The sequence below is a fragment of the Passer montanus genome, unplaced genomic scaffold (genome assembly GCF_014805655.1).
Source record: "Passer montanus isolate IOZ18808 unplaced genomic scaffold, ASM1480565v1 scaffold146, whole genome shotgun sequence".
NCBI lineage: Eukaryota > Metazoa > Chordata > Aves > Passeriformes > Passeridae > Passer > Passer montanus.
In genome coordinates, this window is record NW_024361607.1 from 165,700 (window position 1) to 181,595 (window position 15,896).

Sequence of the window (15,896 nt, forward strand, 5' to 3'; positions counted from 1 at the left end):
TGTGGAACAGAAGATTGTAGAGTGAAGTCATCTGCTAAAAGAGAAGCTGAATCTAGTGTTAATTTGTTAATGCTCCAATATCTACCAATCCATTTATTTCAATCTATTCTACTTGTCTGTCCTTGGGAGCTGATGGCAGGCACCACAGCTCACCTCTCCCACAACTTGTGTCTCAGGTCATGGAACAAGGAACTGAGAGTGCAGCTGCATCTGCCCCATCCTTCTTCTTCTCACATCTAATTTGTAATCCTTTGCTGTCAGCATCAGTTACTGAAAATAAGCAAAGGAAATATGGCAATGTGCAAGAGAGTATTATTTAAGTAAATTAACTACAGGAAATTGCACTCTAATCCCAACATTGTGCTTTCTCTTCTTTAGGGCAGAGGAACAGAAATTACCTACTGGTTGACGGGTACTGAGGACAAGAAATACAATCTCCCAACACCTCCTTCTGTGTAAGATGGTCTTTTTATGTGCAAAGGAAGGAGAAATTCCCATTCTTTGCACTTTAGCCCTTATTGTTCCTCCTTGGTACTTGTGGATTTTTTATACCATTCAATTTGCCTTCAGTTGTTAGAGGCTTGATAGTGAATATGCATATAAACATGTAAATATTCATTACATGAGACTGTGTGTGCTGAAGGTTGTCTATATAAATGTTTATCAGGTTCTTTGCCTTGGAAACTTGGAACTTACAGGACAAGTTGCTGATGTGATAAAAGCAAGAGATGGACAGGAAAATAAAAAAAAAACATTAATATTCCCACAAGTTTAGTCCAAGTGGCACCTGTGTGTCATACTACAAGAAGAGGATAACCACAACTGAGTGTGCAGCTCTGTTGTGCCTGTGAACTCTTGGGGAAGAATTTGTAAGAGGAATGAAAGTGACAGGATTTCAAGCACTATTCTGCTACAAGAGGTGGACCAAGTTACTGTAGTACTGCACAGGAATAAAGCCTTTAAAAATTAAACAAGAGCTTACTTTCTAACATTTAGAGAAGTTATCAGTAAAAAAAAAGAAAAAGAGGTTGATGTTCTGGAACTAAGCCATCATTTTTTATTAGAATTGAATAAAATACAGCAATGGTGGAAGCGATGTTTTTGAGCAACTATGCAAAATTGAAGTCAGGATAACTTGTTGCATTTTTTAGTGTATATTTTGCATATGAGTACCTCTTTATTTCCTGCAAACTCACTAAATGTGGAAGTTCCTCACTTTTTGCTTCAAACACCTGTGTACAATCTCTCTTCACTAAGTGGGAATTTGTTGCCATCTGCTTTGAAATGACAATGTTTCATTACAAATTGAAGCAATGATATTGCTAATTGGGGTTTGCCAGGTACATGGGGATCCCTTGTCCTGGCACACATAAGTAAATGTTACAGCTTGCTTCTACTGTAAGTTTTGAGTCTTACAGTGTGATCTTTGCACAAATAAAATTCTCTGTCCATTTATTCCCTAAAAGAGGAGATTAAGTGGAATATGAGGGTTTTCTCAGGGCATTTGCAAACCAGAAATAATGAAATTTTTAATCTGCTACAGAATCTCATGAGCTTTGTTATTTTTTTAAATGGAAAGTACAAATGTTTGGGCTGAGCAGGAAATACTGTCTTGGCTACCTCATGATAGATCTCTTCTGTAAACTCAGAACTCTGTTTTTAAAATTAATATGATCTGTTGAAACTACCAGAATTATTGAATTGTCAGTCTTCTGGAATTCAACAATTGAAAGTACCTCTTGAGCTGGATAACAGTGATGCTTTTGTTTTCACTTCCTCGTACATGATTGCCCCTTAAAAATTGTAATATATGGGATACTCCAGCAAAAGCCAAAAACACTGAAGAAGTTTCTGAAACAATGGCAGCTCTATTACTGAAGGCCACCTGAAGTTGAATAGTTAAAGTCCTGGTGCCATAAAGTACTGATATTGAGAGCTGGTGTCATAAAGGAATGATATTGAGAGTTGCAAACTGTTTTGATTAGGATTGACTCTTTGTCTTCCTTTTCGTGCAAGTGATCATGGCTTTTTATGGTCAATAATGACACAGCTACAGACCTACTATCTGGAAAACTCACATGAAAATCCTTCTTCTGTTCCTAAGTTCAGAACCAGAATTTGGTCCTGGCCCCACTTTTTATCAGTAGTGTGTGAATGTCATTAAGATAAATATGGGAATAGAAATGTTTAAAAATCTCTGGGGACCTGAGGATCACCAAAAACATGTGAATCACTGAATTTTTTTCCCCATCCTGTTGATTTTAGGGAGAATCAGCAGCGGTTACACGATGACTTAGCAGAGATGATAACCAACAGTCTTCAGAAAAGGGAAAATGAAGGATCCAAGGCACAGGAGCTTTCGCGGGTAGGTAGCCACCGATCTGGTACCCTGGAATACCTGCAACTGGTCAGCACGGAGAATTTTACCACATATGTTTAAAACTGGATGTCTAGTATGACTCAAAAAGCTGCAGCAACTCTCTGGACAACTTCATGTGGAGGCTGGAGGCTTGTAGACACAATTGGAGGAAAAAGAAAACACATTTTCAAGCATCCTTTTCACCATCCAACCTGCTATCAGTAAATCAAACCTCTCTTCCCTGTAACATTGAAATTGTTGGATGACTTTGTTAGGACACATGCAGCATGATTTGAGATAAATGAAAATGTTTGCACTTGAGTCTGGAAAATAGTGAGGGTTTTTGCTTTAGTTAGTTTTTTTTTTGCCTTTTTTTTTTTTAACTGTGATAGCCTGTTCAATAATCCACTTCTGAAAATATTCACAGCAAAAGCTTAATTTGCCATGATCTTTAGATGTTGTATTTAATTTGTAATTTTATTTGAAGAAAGATTTGGTGTAATATATTTGAAAATATAATTAAATATATCATATGTAAAACCTGGATGTTATTTTTTTCTTCTGCTGTTTTCCTCTGTGTTTCACATGTTTTCTTGAATCAAGCTGACTTTGTTCAAGAGATGACACTTAATGTCATTTACATTGGGAGATTATTCCAGAAGTATGGTTTGTAAAGTTTAGCTGAATCTCCCGGGCCTGAAAAATGAAACTCATTCATGCAAAACAAGACATTTTCATATCTTTTCACCACTTCTGCTTCTGCCCCCAAACCAGAAGTGAAACAGAAATTAAGGAAATAAAATTATCTGGATTTTTTAACCTCAGACCTTTTCAATTCAACTTTTGGATGCAGTTTTACAGTCAAGCAGGTTTTACTCAGATGACTCATTCTTCAACTGACACCATGGCACTAGAATTAATATACAGCTTTAAAAAGCAACAAAAGCACAGGGGTCACATGTAAAAGAAAATCAGCATTCACATGAAGAAATAACATCTAGTCAGTGAAGAACATCTGCTTTTGCAAGGGCCTTTTGTGCATTGTTGGCTTTCAAAGCAGAACTACTTCCACCATTGTCAAACACTGGTCAGTATTCAAACAATAAAGCTGCTGCAAAATCATTATTTTATAGTTTTGAACAGCATTTTTGCTCAACTAAACAACATAAAAATAATTAAAAGATAGCAATCCAGTTGCCTCTGTTTTTCTCTTTAAGAGAAGCTGGCTTTGTAAGAACACACACACATTAAAAGAACAATGTAGATGTAAATAGATCTGAAGTGCAAAGATTACTGGAAAAATTCAATGAGGTTCTGTAGGGCTTATACTCTTATCTAACAAATGTATATTCCTACACTCAGGAACATGATACAAATAGCAGAAAGTGTGTACCCAACAGCCACAGCTTTCACATGGTATATAACTGATCTGAAACTCAAACTGGCATTAATATCATACCATCCTCTGTCTGTGTCCTAGTGGAAGCATTCATTGGGGTGAGAACAGGAAAAAAACCCAAAAAACCCAAAAAACAAACCCTGATGTGCTAAAACTGGTATGTATTAAAAAGAGTATGATGAAATAAAAATATAAAGTCTGCTATTTCCTACCTCATGGTGCCAATCCACAAGCTTTGTCTTTATGTCTGTGTTCTTGGGTGTGACCGCTGCTCTACTGGGCACTGCTGGGCTATTCTGGTTGCTGTGGCTGAAACACTCAGCAAGTGGAGCTGTGATGTAGTGACAAGTGCTGGACTGGTCAAGCCTGAAGATGACCACTATGATTACCCCAAGCAGAGCTGTTCTGATCTTTGAAGTGATACAAGTGACCTAACTCCTCTTTTTAGGGGTTCCTTGACACCACTGAGATACAAATTATTTTAGAGCACATGTCTGCTGACATTGATTTGAGAAAATTACTTTAAACAGTGCTTAGTTTTCAGCAGCTCTTCTCTTTCCAGAGTTCTTCGGACAATAAATTTGGTATCATTTTGTGAAGAGAAATAGTTACCTTAGCAATGAGTTGATGGACTAATCTTCTGGTAAATTTCTTTTTCACATGGTTCTGTCCCTGCACGTATCTGTTACCTACACACCACAATAAAATCAACGCTGGCTACTCTTTTAAAAAATCCTGGTTTCTGGTTTGAATGCCTGTTTTTTCCTTCTCTCTAAGTGAAAAGCAGACCAGAACAAAGCGGTGATAGGTATGGAAGGATCCCTGCAGCCTGGTGACACAGTGCTCTTGCCCAGGGCTTGGGGCCAAGGCTTGCTACTTGGCCTGAGCTGGTTGGCATGTGATCTTGTTATGTGAGGCTATTACAGGCACCGGTATCAAATTCAAACTGTCTTAAACAATTACTGAAACACAACGTCCAAATAATGGCCATTTTCAGATAATGGCAGAATATCCAACACTGGGTGAGACCAAAATGCAGTGCCTCAAAATCGTCTGAATCACGGGTGCAAAGGAAAACTCCAAGGAAAGTTGTCTCGATCTGTAAACCCTAGGAAAAGTTCTGTCCCTCATTTCTTCTGCTGGGACACACACAGCAGTTACTGTTCTAACAGGGCTGAAAGCTGCCCTTCGCTGTCGTTTCTCACACTGTGACGAAAAACGCATATTTTGACACCGCATCGCCCAACTCCTCTTGTGTCTTTTCGCAGGCCGCTCTTGGCAAACTTTCGCCCCTCCAAGGTTAACCACCGTCGGGAAGTCCAGGGGCGCCACAGGCTCCTGCCTAGGGACCCTGCGAGGCCGGACCTCGGCCAGGAGCGATTCCCACACCTCAGCCGGCCTTGGGGTCTCCAAACCCTTATCGGGGCAGGAAAGATGCCGCCGCTCCCGGGGCACATCCCGGCGGCCGGCGCGGGGAACAACCGTCCCCGGCACGGCCACCTCCAGCACGGGGCGCCGCGGCCGGGGCGGGCGCCGGAGGAGGCGGGGGCAGCGGCGAGACCTGCCCCGAGCGAGGGAACTTCTTAAAGTCCCGCCGCCTCCCGGCGCTCGGAGGAGTCGCGGGGGAGCGGCGGCATGGCCCGGGCGGGCGGCGGCGTGTGCCGCTGCTGCTGCTGGGCGCTCGTCCTCCTGTGGGCGGCGGCGGGCGGCCGCGCAGGTGAGGCGAGCGGGGGCGCGGGGGCGGCCGGCCAGAGCCCCCTCGCCGTGGTGGGGGGACGGCAGGAGTCACAGGGGCTGCCCCGCCAGTGTCGCCAGGCGGTCGGGAGGGGTAGCCCGGCCCGGGCTCGGCTGCGGCGGAGGCTGCGGCTCTCCCGGGGTACCGATGGGCTCCGCCTGTGGCAGCTGCGCCTCCGCCCCGTGCTGCCTGGGACGTGGGTGCGAGGCCGCCGCGCTCCCCACGGCGGGACCCCGCAGGCCGGGCTGGCTCCGGCCCCCTCAGGGCTGCTCCGCCAGCGCCTCGTGCCCGGCGGCCGGGCTGCCTCGTGGGTGTTCGGTGCCGGCGCTTTCTAAACATCCTCCCCGTTCCCAGAAGGGGCGCGGGGAATCAAACTGAGGATCCAACAGGTGGGAAATTGCCATGCGCTCCCAGTCGAGCTGGTTTTCGGTGCCGTATGCAGGCACGGGAATCGTTCAGGGTGAAGACATCGTTGTGGAGCTGTGGCCTACAGCGTGCTGCAATTTGTGACTAACAGAGTTTAGTGCTGCCTTGTGGGGTGTAGGTCACGGTCTGCGCTTCAGAGCTCATTTGGAACCCCAGAATGGTGTGAGTTGGAAGGGACCTCAAGGATCATCTTGTTCCAACCGCGCTGCCTTGGGCAGGGACATAGTATCTCGGTCTTGTGCTGCTTTCAATAAATTCTGAAGGTTTTAAGGGCTGGATTTGGTGCTTATCTTCCAGGAATTTCCCAGTGAATGCATTAAGTGCCACAAACCAAGGAGAAAATCACGTAACAGTTGTTCCAATGTGTGCAAAATATTATAAGCATATCATTTTGTGGGCAGTCCTATCTCATCTTGCAGACATACTTTCAAAACTTTACCTGGATCAGCAAAAACTTCAGTTAGGAGGTTGGAATGAAGGGTCAGCTGTAAATTGTCTAGAGGAAATGGAAGCAAGTTTAGGGTACGAAGTAGTTTCACCTAATGCCCAACTGATTTCTAACATAACTGGTAGAAAACTACAAAGGAGCAAATAGAAATGCCTTTAGGCAATTTAATGGAGTAAATGGCTTTCAACATTGTGAATTGTCTAGATTCTGTTGTTTGGGTTTTTTAAAATTGGTTCATTTTTCTTTAGCACTTTGAATGCCTTGAAGATTATTCATCATACACTTTGGAAAATGTTTCTGGAGAATGTTCTTTAGTATGACTTAAATTGAGGTGCTCTGAGATTAGTGAAGCCACTTGTTTGTTTCCTCTGGGTGACCTGTACTAGGTACCTGTAACTGTTTTGGCAAATTTGCTTCATTTGCTAAGTTTTACTAGTAAGTATCCTTGTGACCGTGAAAACCATGCAAGACTGAAACTCTTAATTGATAGGTCACATTTGAATATTGCTTTTCACTGATGTAAGCTCAAATCAGGGCATTAGGCTTCAAATGACAGGCCTGTTGGAAGCAAACTGAAAAATTACTTAGACCTGAAATGCTTGAGGAAATAGGATGAATTAAGGCCAGTAGAATAGAAAACACAAATAGCTTATATTCAAGCAGATCAAGAAAGCATTTACTCCTTTATTTGACAATTACTGAGCTTTGTGTTAATTTCATGTGTGGTTTAAGCTAATCTCTAAAGAAGCCCTGAAATACTTTTGTTTTGTAATAGATTCCAATCATAACCGTATATTGAAATCTCCCTTGTTCTTTAGAGTTATACAGCCTTTTAAAAATCGTTAAAAGGATGCTTCTCAAAAAAATAAACACATGGCTAGGCAGGATCAGAGGAAGTCACAAAGATGGTCAGAGGGAAGGAGCACCTCTCCTGCAAAGGCAGACTGAGGGAACTGGGATTGTTCAGCCTGGAGAGTCCCACTGCAGCCTTCCAGTACCTGGAGGGGAATTGTAAAAAGGAGGAAGATGGACTTTTCATATGAGCAGGCAGTGACAGAACAAGTGGTAGTGGTTTTAGACTGAATGAGGGCAGACTGAGGTTAGGTACAGGAAGACATTCTTTACTGTGAGGGTGGCGAGGCACTGGCACAGGTTGCCCAGGTGAGTTCTGGATGTCCCATCCTGGAAATGTTCAAGGGCGAGTTGGATGGGGCCCTGAGCAACCTGGACTAGTGAGAGGTGACTAGGCCTGTGGCAGGGAGGTTGGAACTAGATGATTTTTAAGTTCACTTCCGAACCTTAACACTCTATGATTCTATAAAAATTTTAATGAAAAAATAGGTCAAGCTCTTTCAAATTAAAACATTGAACAGAAACACCATTATTATGGTTGACCTGAGATTTTTAAATGCTATACTGTGATAATATAATCTTTACTACTGAACATTAGTTGTAGGGGAGGGTATACTGAAATCAAACATGCAATTTTGTTCTGGATTTTTTTTGTATTTTGAAGTGATGCAAAACTAGTTTTCAGTGAAACAGGAGAGTGATATCTTCCCTGTTTAGTGGAAAGTTTATAGGCAGAATCTGTGAAGAACACCTCTACAAAAAAATAGCTTCACATTAGGAAAGCCACAGATAAAAATTAGTAATTAAATTAGTAATTAAGGAAACTAGTAGTTTTCATATTAGTAGGAGATGCTCACAATTGTTAATTTGGCTTGTTATGTATGAACTAACCTGTGTTCCATTGCTTGTGAGTTGGCTTGCTTGGCAGACTAAGGAAAAATATAAATATTATTTCTCACCCCCAGACTTTAATTCTTTAATCTGCAAGGAAAAGAGCTCTACTCATTTCTCTAATAATAAAGTCCAGCAACCTAACTTGATATAGGTATGTTTTAAAAACAGCTTATAGCTGGGAAAGCCTAAAGAAAAGCAGCTGTTGCATATTGTCAAATAAATCTTATTGGTGTTCTTAATGCATGCCAGGTGTTATTTTTTGGCTCTAATTTATTCAATAAATATTAGTAATAGTGTGCTTGTTAGATTGTCTTGGGCCATCTCCATACTGCTTTTCTTTAATTTTTCATTTTCTCTGTCAATTCTGTTCTTTTCTTGCAAATTGCTGCTATTCCTTCATGTCTTCTTCACCATCTGCTTTCCTTGTGTTTCATCTCATGTCAGTCCTCTATCTTAAATTGCTTGTTTCCTATTCTAATGCACATGTATGCATTTCTACTTTTCTGCTGCCACCAAGTAAAAGACAATGTACAGTTTTAACATAACTTTCAAAATGCCTGTATTGAGCCCAAAAGGCAGAGAACAGATTTGGTGTTTTGGCTTAAAACCCAAAGGGACCGCTACCACCTCTATGTTTCTGGCTGAATATCCTTTCCCCATTATTTAGGGAATAATTTTGGCTGAAAGCAGATATTTCTCACTGGCTGTAGAAATTCCAGCACTCTCCCAGCTATAGCCCCTGTTTCTGGATCGATATTTGGCAGAATGGTTGATGTATCTTTAAAAGCAGGCAGCTTGAAGGAGGGTTCCTCTCAGTCCCAGAAAGGAGAAGAAACTCTTTTTTCCAGGTTTGTTCTATCATTGCACTTCTGCCCGTCTCTCTCCCACCCCACTGGTGGTTGTGTTGAAACTCTGCATTGCTGATGCTGTGCTGTGCTCCTGGCTGGCTCGTGGAGGGGAAGGGTGATTCCACTGGCCCACCCTATCCCCCAGGATTTTTATTTAATTGCAGTAGACAGTGTGTGCTTTGGTCTGTTATTGAGGTTATTCTAAGCAACACTGCTGTGGAATAGTTACAGATTATCACAGTCTGATTCATAGGAGTTCTAGTAAGCTGAACACTTGGAGGTCCTAACTTTGATGATGAAAGGATGATTTGTAGGTTCCTAGAGACATTACAATTGCTTTATATGCAAAAATTGATCAATATGAATGCTGGGATAAGAGGTGCTAGGGCCCCTGCCTCACCCTCCAAAAATAAATGTAAAAATGGCAATAATATTCAATATTACTCAAACGTTTTTTCCAGAAATCAGAATGTTTGAAAGTGTGCACATGCTTCTTGTATAGCTATATTCCGCATTATAGTTCTGAATGGTTTTCTTGGTAAAGGCAGTCCTGCTTGTTTAGATAAATACAGAAAAAAAAATTGTAAAGGTTAGGTGGTACTAAATGCTTTGACTACATTGTAGTGTAGTTTTTACAGTGTAGCTTGTAGTCTTAAGTCCAACTGCAAGGTGAAATGAGATGATGAGTCAATGGGAAATAGTGGTGGGAAATGGTGGTTTCCAGCATTGTTGTTAAACTATAACAGCTACCTTGATGCTATTCCTTGAAAGGCCTCTCAAGGTTTGTAGCAAATTATCCTGTAATTTGATGTTTCCCCTTCCCTCCCATCCTCTTTGAGTCCTGGTTTTCTTCAGATTAAATTTGTCATGCAGGGAGGCTGGGGCAGGGCAAACTCCAGGAGTAATTCAAAAGTTTTTTCGGTCTTTTGAAAATAGTTCTGCACGTTCATGCTCTGGCAGAACATCAAAGGAGCCCAGTCTGCTGTGTAAGAGTACCTGTGTCAGATGGTCTGTCTGGCTTTGGCATCAGCTTTCTTCTCCAAAGAACAGCAGCAGCACTTTTGCTTCAGGCAGACATAGTTTCTCTATAGGTGTAATAGGTATTCTGACATACCTATTTAGTTTGCAGGCACTAATAGCAGTACCCAGCTGCCCTGATTCCTGTTGAATTCCAGCCACCTCTCCACAGCCTCCTGAAGAGATAGAAAGATGGCAAGGGTTTGCCTTACTTTGTTCTTTCTCTTTTTATCCGTTCCTCAACATCTTTGTTGACTGTGCAAGTAGTCTCTCCTCTGCCCTGCAATGGGCTTCTTGGCTGGAACCAGCCCTCCCATTTACTGCTCTGACTCCTTGCATCACCCCCTCACAGACTTCCTTTTCCCTGACTTTTTTGGTGTGTAAGCTTTAGCTTTGTAAGGTGGTCTTTGGCTTTCATCAGTGATGACCCTTATCAGCCTGCTCTTCTGTTCACAGATTTTTCAGTCTGAGTGATTCCTGTGTTTACTTTTAATCTAAAGTAGAAATTATTGCTTCTATTACTAGAAGATAGTCTTCTGCTGTCTCCTAAACTAAGCTCATGGTTGCTTGAAGAGTTACTGAAAGTCTGTCTTGTCTGTCCTTTAAATAGCCTCACTACCTAGCAGATGAAAAACATGTTTTTAAACACTGTGTTCCAAGACCCTGAAATTACTTCATTTCTGAATAGACTCATGTAACAATTTCTTTTCATAGAATGTGGAAAAAGCCAAGTCCTTTCACTACTAAAATTCTGGTTCTGCCAATGCATTTTCTGTTCCCATGAGAAGTGTCCCTAGTATGTCATGGAGACTGACCTAGTGCACAGTGCTACCAGCCTTGCTGGAGGCTGGTAACAAGTGGTCTGTGCCAGGGCTGATACTGGTCAGCATCTTCCTTGCTAATCTCCATGATGGGGCAGTGTTCCCTCAGCAAGTGTGCTGATGATATGCCAGAGGGCTGTGCAGTCATTCAGAAGGGCTGTTTATGAATTTATCCCTTAAAACTTTTCAAATTTTCTGGGACCTCTGATGTATGATTTTTTTAAACTCTTCTCACAGTGATGTAGTAGTGGTTTGATCAGTCATGCATAGAGAGCTGATGTAATCACAGCCCATCTTAGAATTCAGTTAGAATTGTATGGCATGGGACTTTTTTGATTTTGTTATTGTTTGTTTGGTGGTTTGGTTTTGGTTTTTTTTTCCAGAAAGCAGTTTACCTTGCTCTTTGTTCTTCAGCTTTGCAGGATTAAAACACAGCTAATCAAGAATCTATTTCTTAAAACAGCAGTCCAAATGGAACTCTGAGAGGTCTATTGCCCTTCCTTCCTGTTTGTATCATGCTTGGGATCAGTTCTATTTCAGATGCATGGTAGACACTGTGTATCTTGTAAAGGACTTCATACCTACTTTTGTCTTTGTCTTTGTTTGTGATCCACTGAGTCCTAGTGCTTCTGTTATGCCATCTCAGGGATTGGTTCCCCAGATGGTCTGTGTAGAAAGCTTTTGCAAGTTTTTGAATGTTTAGGTGGAAAATTAAGTCAACAGTAGTTTAATAATCCTTTGCAGTTGCTAAGGCATGCTGTCTTCTAAAGTTGCTTTCAATAAGATTTGTATAGACTGTCTTCTGAGCCAGGTAAGGAAATACTTCTCATATGTCTACATTCTGCTGTGCTGGAGCTGTACACTGAAAGAGTTGTAGAAAACTTCCAGAAGAATAACATGAGAATGTTTAGCTGTGAGCTTTTGTAAAGTTAGTCCTCATGCCCTTTTTCAGTACATTAACATTAGTGTTGATCTCTGTAGTAGAACTAAGCCTGATGGAAAGCTATAAAATTAACTTTTTAAAATTGCCAAAACACTGTCTTGACATTTCAGTATTGCATAGGAAACACCTACTTATGTTTGTTACCCTTATCTCCTTTCTTCTCCACCGCAGAACTCCGCTATGCAACTGTGTACTGGAATAGAGCAGAAAAAATACTTCAGGTCAAGAATATGCTGGACAGGAGTGGAGATGCTTATGGCTTCTACAACAACAGTCTACAGACAACAGGCTGGGGAGTCCTGGAGATCAGAGCAGGCTATGGCTCTCAGACCTTAAGCAATGAAGATATTATGTATGTTGCTGGCTTCTTGGAAGGCTATCTCACAGCTCCGTAAGTACTTCAGGAAGCAACTCAATTCATGGCACTTCCAGTGGATTTCTGTACTTGTGAGGTTTTTTGTTTGCTTTCATTGTCCTAAATTCCTTTCCATTTGAACTAATGATACATTTTGCATCTGTGTGCTGTTCTTTTAATTAGTAGCAGGTACAAAGTGTAGCTTCTTCATTATGGGATCAGTATGTGCCCTCCCCTTCTCATCCTGCAGGATCTCCCAACACCTTGGTGGGATAGATTGGTACTGTATCTGTATTACTGCTTAAGTAATGTAATCACAAAATAATGTAAGTGTAACAAAGTGCATAAGGAGTAGCAAAAAGTGTGGTTATTTCCCTAGCTTGTAGTTTGGTGGCTGATCAGGCAGTTGAGAGCAGCTCAGGCAGGGAGAAATGTTGCTAGCAAGGTCTGCAGGGCTTCCTTAAGGATGTTTTTCAGCAAATATTGTCAAGAAACTGCTAGAGAGCAGATACTAAAACTTCACAGTGTGGGGAGTTGTCTTGACCAACTTAAAAAAAAATTAAAAAATGCACTATAGACCTGAAGGCAGACTGGGGTATGTCTAGAAGGGTTAGTGTTGTCCCGGAAGCCCTGAGGGACTGAGCCTTTCCCACAGTGCACATCTATGAAAAGTGAGAGAATTCTGTACTTGTTACAAATCCAGTGCAGGGTTTTTTTCCTAAAGTAAAACAAACAGAAAAATCCATAACCCCAAAAAATAGCCAAGCAAAAAAATTAACCAGACTTTGTTCTTTCCTTGGCTAAGCTGGAAGACATGATGACACTATGAAATACTTACTGATAGCAGGTGGTGGTGCTGGGTTGGACTTCATGATTTTAAAGGTTTTTTCCAATCTTCTAAGAGATTCCATGATTCTCTATAGCTGGTGATGCAGCTAAGAACATGATATGTGGCTTGTTGAACAAGCTCCATCTTTTGCTCTATCAACACAGTCATAGGAAAAGAAAAATTCCAAGTTTCTGATGCTGGGAGAAGTTTGTGATGGCTGCTGTGACCTGACGTTTTGGGTTCACCAGCTTTGCTTTCAGTGGACTGAAATAAATACCCATAGGCTGTGTTGCACAGGCCAGCAAGGGAAGGTTGTCTGCTGAACATTTGTCAGATATGGCTGCTGGACAAGATTATATTAATTTAATTACTGATATATTTTAAGATCAGTTAATATTTATGGGTAGTTCTCTGAGCATATGATAATGTGACTCTCTAGTAGGTTTTGCTGGTGAGGCACCAAGGTCTCTGGAAGTGTATAAAAGAAATTCAATAAAGTAATATTTGTCAATAACAAAACACTTCTGAGAGAGTGGAGGAGTCCTAAAGTTCATAGTACACAACCTGTACTCCAGACAGGAAAGGAAATTAAGTTTATGAGGGATCTGTTGTTGGATTATTTGGCATGGGAGGTTATTGCCTTGCACTATTCAGTCAGTTTAGGTAAATTATCCCTGAATCTGGGGAATGCTAGCATTGCATTTAGAATATTGTTAAAATTGGGTATTGTTCAGCAGGTTTTTTTCTAAGGCTTTGCCTTTGTGTGTTAATCAATAGGTGATTAAGCTTAAGTTTTGTCTTAATGCAGGTAGCACAGTCCATGCTAAGCTCAATTAGATGGCAAGTAGTGCTGTGGTAGGAACAACTCACACCCTTTCCTCTTCTGCCTCCACAGTAGATTTATGTGTCTTCCTGGGTTTGAAACAAACTTAAGTATGTGTCTGTTCCTTTTAATGTGGTTTGAATGTGAAAGAGTGTCTGCAGGGATTTATCTGCTGTCTTATTCTAGGCTAACCTTTAGAGGAAGGATGTTTTCTCCCCTTTTTTTTTGTTCCCCATGTGTGTTAAGTGAAGATTCACAGAAGTGAAGTTATCCAAGTTATTCTGCTCAAGGCTTTTGCCTTGTGCAGGTCATGTGCTTACTGAGGTTGGTTCCTAGCCCTGGCTGCTGTTACTCTAGGGCTAACAGCTCCAGCACTGAGTGGCCCTTTGTGAAGAAGTGGATATACCAGAACTAGTAATGAACAGAATTGAAGCTGAGGGTTTGTATTAATGTGGAAAAGTATGGCTTGAGACTTAGGCTTTTAAGCAAAATGGGGAATTCAGCTGTTTGAAAGGAGATTAAGTGCAAGAGTGGGTTAAGATGCAAAACCAGAAGTAGCCAAAGCCTGTCTTTTCTGAGGAGACTTCTTAAGAAAATCCACCAATAAATCCCCTGGCAAGTGCAAAACCTGAAAATACTTGCTGTCAATGAGTATCAGATATTACACATACTGTCTGAGTTTAATTTTTTTGGCTCTTTCTTTGCCCCACTGTCCGTCTGTAACTGAAGTGCAAGTGTATTTCTCACTGAGAGTTACAAACAATTTTTTCTGTCAGTTTGTGTAAAGTTATTTTGGATAAAGAAGGCTTCTCCAGAAGCTAATAACTTTTGAAAATGTTTCAGGTAAGGAACTGAGATGAAATAGTGACATACTCTCTTGACTCTTGATAAGACAGAGAACCTACTACTTCAGGTTTTAGCTGCATGACCTTAGTGGGTTTTTATTTGCCAAACTGCAGCTAATGAACCCTTTTATAGACTGTGTTTGCAATTTCCTAAATTGCAGGAGAAGTGAGAACTCCCTAAGTCTGCAGATGTTGCAATTGCACTCAGAACTCCATTTCTCCTTCATCTTGCCTAGAAATTTAGAGAATCCTAATTAACATGCAGGCAGATGTTTTATCTGTGGGACAGTTAAACAAGTCTTCTGGAGTAAAACTGGGAAACAGCCTTTCTCAATCAGTAACTCTATTCCCATCAGACTGCCTGGCCCATTTAGCCTGTTTTAGGGAAACTGTAGCACCATCACAATGTTCCTTAGGGAAGGTGTTTCTAAACACTCTCTTTTGCACATGTTGGTGTCCACAGCTCCAGCTTCCCTTTGAAGCTCTTGGTAAGAGCAAGGGGGAGACTGTAGGTATGTGTTTAGCTTTGAGGAAGGCTTTATTTGCATTGTCAGCCACTTAGCTGCTGGAGTGGAGACCCTTACGTGACTTATCAGAACAGACACCTCAGGTGGTTCAGACACAGCCTTCCAATGTGAAAACGTTGGGTGTGCTTGGTAATTGAAGAGCTTTTTAGTACATGGCTACCTGAACAACTCCATGGTCTCCAGCTGTCCTGCATCCATATGTGGCAAAGACTCCATGAAGCAGACCCAGCGTGGGTCTTTGTAGAAATTCTAGAAGTCCTACTAGGAAGAGCTCTGATGTGATGCATTGATAGGATGGAAATGTTGGTTCCTGAACCCATGTTGAAGTACAGTTTCCTGCAGAAGCTGTTGGATGAGCAGGAGGTCCAGCTTGGCTTGCAATTTGGAGACCTTCAGGAATTCTCAGCTAGCTGAGATCTCACATTATTCTTAGGGCATGAAGAAGAGTTTCCAGACACAGCTAGGCCCTTTAACATGTAATCAAAAGAGTGACAAAGTATCTCTCTTAAAAGTATATGCCTTGCCTATAGTAGGAACCTAAGCAGTCTGTAAAATTATGAGATTTTAAAAAAAATCAAAATATGAAACATGCTAGAACTGTTTTATCTTGGATTACTGGGGCATAATTAATTTCAGCTCTAACTATATAGGTCAGTGGTAGAAAAAGCAATGGTCAGACCAGTTTTCCAGTGATGACAGAAATGTGACTCTTCTCTGGAGCATACTTCATCTTTCTAATGTTGACACCTGATTCAGAGTATGAGAGTATCCATAT

The 15,896-nt window shown here is 41.4% G+C and overlaps 2 protein-coding genes across 2 annotated transcripts in view; both read left to right on the forward strand.

The window, feature by feature from the left end:
- GUCY2C (guanylate cyclase 2C) overlaps positions 1–3,001 on the forward strand; it is a 44,419-nt gene extending 41,418 nt beyond the window's left edge. Inside the window, exons 27-28 of the mRNA XM_039700944.1 lie at positions 379–455; positions 2,266–3,001. Of these exons, the coding sequence (XP_039556878.1) occupies positions 379–455; positions 2,266–2,440 (252 nt within the window). The 3' untranslated portion in view covers positions 2,441–3,001. The remainder of the gene's footprint in view (positions 1–378; positions 456–2,265) is intronic.
- A 2,320-nt stretch (positions 3,002–5,321) lies between these two features.
- PLBD1 (phospholipase B domain containing 1) overlaps positions 5,322–15,896 on the forward strand; it is a 38,689-nt gene continuing 28,114 nt past the window's right edge. The window contains exons 1-2 of the mRNA XM_039700938.1: positions 5,322–5,475; positions 11,914–12,133. Coding sequence (XP_039556872.1) covers positions 5,394–5,475; positions 11,914–12,133 — 302 coding nt within the window. The 5' untranslated portion in view covers positions 5,322–5,393. The remainder of the gene's footprint in view (positions 5,476–11,913; positions 12,134–15,896) is intronic.